At 32.9% G+C, this 5,342-nt stretch overlaps 2 protein-coding genes and 1 long non-coding RNA gene across 3 annotated transcripts; all 3 read right to left on the reverse strand.

Annotated features, from left to right (window-relative positions):
* Positions 1-31: 31 nt before the first annotated feature.
* LOC116350068 (facilitated trehalose transporter Tret1-like) lies at positions 32-1,582 on the reverse strand (the record flags this gene model as incomplete). The annotated part of the gene is made up of 5 exons (XM_031781793.1): positions 1,464-1,582; positions 1,031-1,394; positions 776-968; positions 522-666; positions 32-450 (listed from the first exon to the last, which is right to left on the reverse strand). Coding segments are annotated over exons 1-5 (1,182 nt in total), but the record flags the coding sequence as incomplete, so codon positions are not given.
* A 343-nt stretch (positions 1,583-1,925) lies between these two features.
* On the reverse strand, positions 1,926-2,761 carry LOC116350067. Its single transcript, XR_004201985.1, has 4 exons — positions 2,254-2,761; positions 2,145-2,180; positions 2,054-2,068; positions 1,926-1,994 (listed from the first exon to the last, which is right to left on the reverse strand). It is a non-coding gene; the product is annotated as an uncharacterized LOC116350067 (long non-coding RNA).
* Positions 2,762-2,856: 95 nt separating this feature from the next.
* Positions 2,857-5,136, reverse strand: LOC116350066 (facilitated trehalose transporter Tret1-like). The gene is made up of 6 exons (XM_031781791.1): positions 5,018-5,136; positions 4,585-4,948; positions 4,330-4,522; positions 4,076-4,220; positions 3,586-4,004; positions 2,857-3,507 (listed from the first exon to the last, which is right to left on the reverse strand). Exons 1-6 carry the CDS (start codon positions 5,076-5,078, stop codon positions 3,289-3,291), a joined length of 1,401 nt encoding a protein of 466 aa, XP_031637651.1. The 5' UTR covers positions 5,079-5,136; the 3' UTR covers positions 2,857-3,288.
* Between the last annotated feature and the right edge of the window lie 206 nt (positions 5,137-5,342).

Below are 5,342 nucleotides of genomic sequence, written 5' to 3' on the forward strand. Positions count from 1 at the left end.
GATTAGATTGTGATTAAGACGGTAAACAAACCTTTGATGGTAAGTATTCGATAAAACAAACAGAGTATAATGTGTAAATGCCAGCTGATGAGATAAACATGATAAAAGATACGGATGTGACTGGTAACCATGAAAAAGACGATAAACTATAGCCATTTTGAATGAGATACAAGTATAATGCATAAACAAATAATCCAGTAGCCGATCCAAGAAATGAAATAATCATTAACAATTTTCGACCCAGTGAATCTGCTAGTTTTGCAGAGAAAAAGCAACCAATTATTTGAGCTATTGCCGATATTATTGACGATGTGTATGGATCTATTTTTGATGGGCCCGATTTTTCAAAAATTAAAACTGCATAATTCAAAAAAGTAATGCTTCCGGGAAATTGCGATAACCATGCCAAAGTTATACCGATGAAAAGTCCCTTCATTGCCTTTGCCTCAACTAAAATTGAAGAAATAATGAATTTATTTGGTGGAATAGACTTTAGCCCAAAATATCAGAATTTAGCTTACAAAAGTCACTTAGATGCACTTTTTTATCCTCTTTTTGTTTATTTGCCAATGATTTTAGTCTCTCAAATTCCTTATTGAATGCATTTATTTCCAGTTGATTTTCTGCTTTGAAGCCTTTATAAAATCTGAGCGAATTTTCGGCTGCCTGGATTTAAATTTAAATTCCGTTCATTAGTACGTACGTCTATGGCTTTGTAGCTTAAAAGTTTTCCTCTATGCACTGATTGCAGTAAAAAAAAAATCTATTGAATTACCTGCATGTTGCCTTTCTGTAGATAAAATTGTGGTGTGTTTGGTAATGCAGTGAAACAAATCAAATACAAAATGGGCAGAAAAATCAAAATGCAGGGGACGATGTGATAGTCAACATATGCGCCAACTGTGAATATAATCAGAACGCCAACGTTGCGTGACAGTGTAGTAAATGAGCTGAGACGACCTCGTATGCTAAAAATGGGTAATAATTCAAGAGCATGACATTTATCAAAGTAGGGCAACGAAACCCTTACTTGTCGTTCGAAATTTCAGACACAAAGAGGATCAATACCGTTTGTATACCTCCCCCGACAAAACCGGCAAAACATCGTGCAAATAGAATATGATAATATGTATTTCCAAAGTAAATCAAAATCCAAAAGGCAATCGATGGAAGTGCCAGAAAGATCATAGCACGTTTGCAGCCGAAAAACGATGTTATATATCCAAATGTAAAAATTCCACCCAGCGCACCCACATTATTTATCGAACCCAGCCAAGACATTTCGTCATTTGTAAGAGGACCACTTATCAATGGTGTTTTTTCAGACATCAAAATCGGAATAGATGGAGTGAACCAACATACCACACATCCGTGCCCCAACATAATCAAATTCGCTAAAATTATGCTCGAACAATAATAATAAATATGCTTAAATGTATTCTAAGTAAGAAAACGGTTTTTACCTGCAATCGTAGCCCAATATTGATTAGCCACATTTTTAAACTCGTAACCACTTTCTTCCATTCCAAAAATGAATCTAAGCTTTGCCACACAATTCAGATACGTCGTCTAAACAAGAGAATCACATTTATACGATTATATGCTAAAATATTACGCAATGGAATTTACAAATAGTGTATAAAATGTTTCATCAACAAAAATCACATAGATACGCTTTATCTTATTTGAAAACTGATTCATTTGGAGACAGAAAATTTGAATTTATTGCAATTAGTTGGCAATTTTGATGAACAAAATGCGTCATTTCTATTTGATAATCTTAGATCAAAGTATCTACATTTGATGGCGCTATCTTTTGGTTAGAAAAAAAACGTAAACCAATTCTCTCTGTTAGTCTCTATGATAATTGTTACGCGATAAATTAGATTTTGTTGACGACAACTTTATTCAGATAATTTTTTTTTATACCTGTTCACTGCTCAATGGTCCCGAATGAACAAGCGGCGTATTTTCAGATAAAAGCTTTGGCAATGCTTTGGTGAAAACCATTAATCGTTTGATAATAAGGAAGTCAATTAAGATAAATCTTTACCTGGACTAAACCAACCTATTTTTTTTATTATAAGAATTATTTTTTAATTTTTTTTTTTGAATTTTTTATAAATGAATTAATTAATAATTACCGGTAACGCATCCATGTCCAAGCATTATCAGATTGCCTGGCAACAAATCACATAAAGTATAACGTATTGCATGACCGTTTCACAATAAAGAAATTTAACACCGAAATACCTGCTACAGCTGCATAATACTGGTGCTCATTGCGCCATTTAAATTCATTATTTTCCATAGTGTAATAATACAAAAAAAACTCACAATTTAATCACACCGAGATCTAAATCAAGTTAACAAAAATGTATGACATTAATTACTCATTTATAATAGGAAATGAATTACGCATTTGTGATTGTAAAAACTGAAAATAAAAATCACGGTCTCTTTAATGCGGAGAACATGTGTTGTAATCGAACGTCCGATCGCGACTGCGGTTAATTCGTTTTTATATTGTTTTTTCAGCCGTGTTTGCACACAAACATTCATCCACATTTTAATTTACTCTGTCATATCCAGCTGCATCAAGTAGGATAAAGTCTATAGTCTGAACACAATTTGCACGTGTATGACCTGTTGACAGCTTTAATTTTATCAACACCAAGAATAATGATAACGTATTTGAGGCAAATTTTCTATCGCCAGTGAATTTCGTTGTTTTCTTCCAAATTGAATGTACAAACTGATTTAAATATCGGATATTTACGAAGGAAAAAAATCACAAAATAAACAAGAATGCCCGAAACCAAACAACAGTACTTGAGTTGACCACTTTTTTATTATATCTATCTTACGATATTTTGTTCGAATTTAAATATTTGTCCTTCTACTCACGCTTTACATTTCAATTGCGAAGATTTATATCTATGATGAGTTGACGATTTTTGAGTTTCATGTTTTATTTCATCATTATATATAGACTATATTCGCAGTGTATATAAGAGATTCCCGGTGTGTCTTCTATGCATTATACTTAACAAATCTAATTACATTGGCGTTTTAACAGGCGTTTACTATTCATTATCTATCTAGTCTAGTGACTCAAATCAATTTTTACAAATTAAAATATTTAATAGACCTTAATTGCTCATAAGTGCAGGCAAACCAATTCCAACTTTAGTCAAATTCTATGCTATTGAGTCGCAATAAAATTAAGTGTATTACTTTGTGAAGTTCAAAGTCATTTAAAATGGATTTTTCATGTTTAAAGTTCAATTATTTCTTTTCAGTTGATTGGATCGTATCTAGAGTTTGTCCTTTTGTTTCGTCCAGAACAAATATCACAAAAAATGCTGCAACCACACAACCTACCATTAGAATGATCATACATCCATAGAGGTCAATCAATGTGAGAATAATTGGAAACATTTTGACAAATATAAATGCCGAAATGTACATGGATAAAACGCAAATTGTGAGTCCAATTGTTCGAATCTGTGCAAAAAAAAAAATATTTTTAATCCAATTTCAAGCGATATGAGGATTAGATTGTGATTAAGACGGTAAACAAACCTTTGATGGTAAGTATTCGATAAAACAAACAGAGTATAATGTGTAAATGCCAGCTGATGAGATAAACATGATAAAAGATACGGATGTGACTGGTAACCATGAAAAAGACGATAAACTATAGCCATTTTGAATGAGATACAAGTATAATGCATAAACAAATAATCCAGTAGCCGATCCAAGAAATGAAATAATCATTAACAATTTTCGACCCAGTGAATCTGCTAGTTTTGCAGAGAAAAAGCAACCAATTATTTGAGCTATTGCCGATATTATTGACGATGTGTATGGATCTATTTTTGATGGGCCCGATTTTTCAAAAATTAAAACTGCATAATTCAAAAAAGTAATGCTTCCGGGAAATTGCGATAACCATGCCAAAGTTATACCGATGAAAAGTCCCTTCATTGCCTTTGCCTCAACTAAAATTGAAGAAATAATGAATTTATTTGGTGGAATAGACTTTAGCCCAAAATATCAGAATTTAGCTTACAAAAGTCACTTAGATGCACTTTTTTATCCTCTTTTTGTTTATTTGCCAATGATTTTAGTCTCTCAAATTCCTTATTGAATGCATTTATTTCCAGTTGATTTTCTGCTTTGAAGCCTTTATAAAATCTGAGCGAATTTTCGGCTGCCTGGATTTAAATTTAAATTCCGTTCATTAGTACGTACGTCTATGGCTTTGTAGCTTAAAAGTTTTCCTCTATGCACTGATTGCAGTAAAAAAAAAATCTATTGAATTACCTGCATGTTGCCTTTCTGTAGATAAAATTGTGGTGTGTTTGGTAATGCAGTGAAACAAATCAAATACAAAATGGGCAGAAAAATCAAAATGCAGGGGACGATGTGATAGTCAACATATGCGCCAACTGTGAATATAATCAGAACGCCAACGTTGCGTGACAGTGTAGTAAATGAGCTGAGACGACCTCGTATGCTAAAAATGGGTAATAATTCAAGAGCATGACATTTATCAAAGTAGGGCAACGAAACCCTTACTTGTCGTTCGAAATTTCAGACACAAAGAGGATCAATACCGTTTGTATACCTCCCCCGACAAAACCGGCAAAACATCGTGCAAATAGAATATGATAATATGTATTTCCAAAGTAAATCAAAATCCAAAAGGCAATCGATGGAAGTGCCAGAAAGATCATAGCACGTTTGCAGCCGAAAAACGATGTTATATATCCAAATGTAAAAATTCCACCCAGCGCACCCACATTATTTATCGAACCCAGCCAAGACATTTCGTCATTTGTAAGAGGACCACTTATCAATGGTGTTTTTTCAGACATCAAAATCGGAATAGATGGAGTGAACCAACATACCACACATCCGTGCCCCAACATAATCAAATTCGCTAAAATTATGCTCGAACAATAATAATAAATATGCTTAAATGTATTCTAAGTAAGAAAACGGTTTTTACCTGCAATCGTAGCCCAATATTGATTAGCCACATTTTTAAACTCGTAACCACTTTCTTCCATTCCAAAAATGAATCTAAGCTTTGCCACACAATTCAGATACGTCGTCTAAACAAGAGAATCACATTTATACGATTATATGCTAAAATATTACGCAATGGAATTTACAAATAGTGTATAAAATGTTTCATCAACAAAAATCACATAGATACGCTTTATCTTATTTGAAAACTGATTCATTTGGAGACAGAAAATTTGAATTTATTGCAATTAGTTGGCAATTTTGATGAACAAAATGCGTCATTTCTATTTGATAATCTTAGATCA

Source organism: Contarinia nasturtii, unplaced genomic scaffold (genome assembly GCF_009176525.2).
Source record: "Contarinia nasturtii isolate CC-2019 unplaced genomic scaffold, AAFC_CNas_1.1 Cnas_scaffold_3451, whole genome shotgun sequence".
Classification (NCBI taxonomy): Eukaryota; Metazoa; Arthropoda; class Insecta; order Diptera; family Cecidomyiidae; genus Contarinia; species Contarinia nasturtii.

Bases quoted from the DNA above. Each gene is read 5' to 3' on its own strand.
- LOC116350066 (XM_031781791.1), bottom strand. From the start codon at position 5,078: ATGGAAGAAAGTGGTTACGAGTTTAAAAATGTGGCTAATCAATATTGG. The intron at 4,221-4,329 runs GTAATTCAATAG...ATTTAAATCCAG, and splicing joins TACAGAAAGGCAACATGCAG to GCAGCCGAAAATTCGCTCAG. The intron at 3,508-3,585 runs GTTTGTTTACCG...TTTTTTGCACAG, and splicing joins TCGAATACTTACCATCAAAG to ATTCGAACAATTGGACTCAC.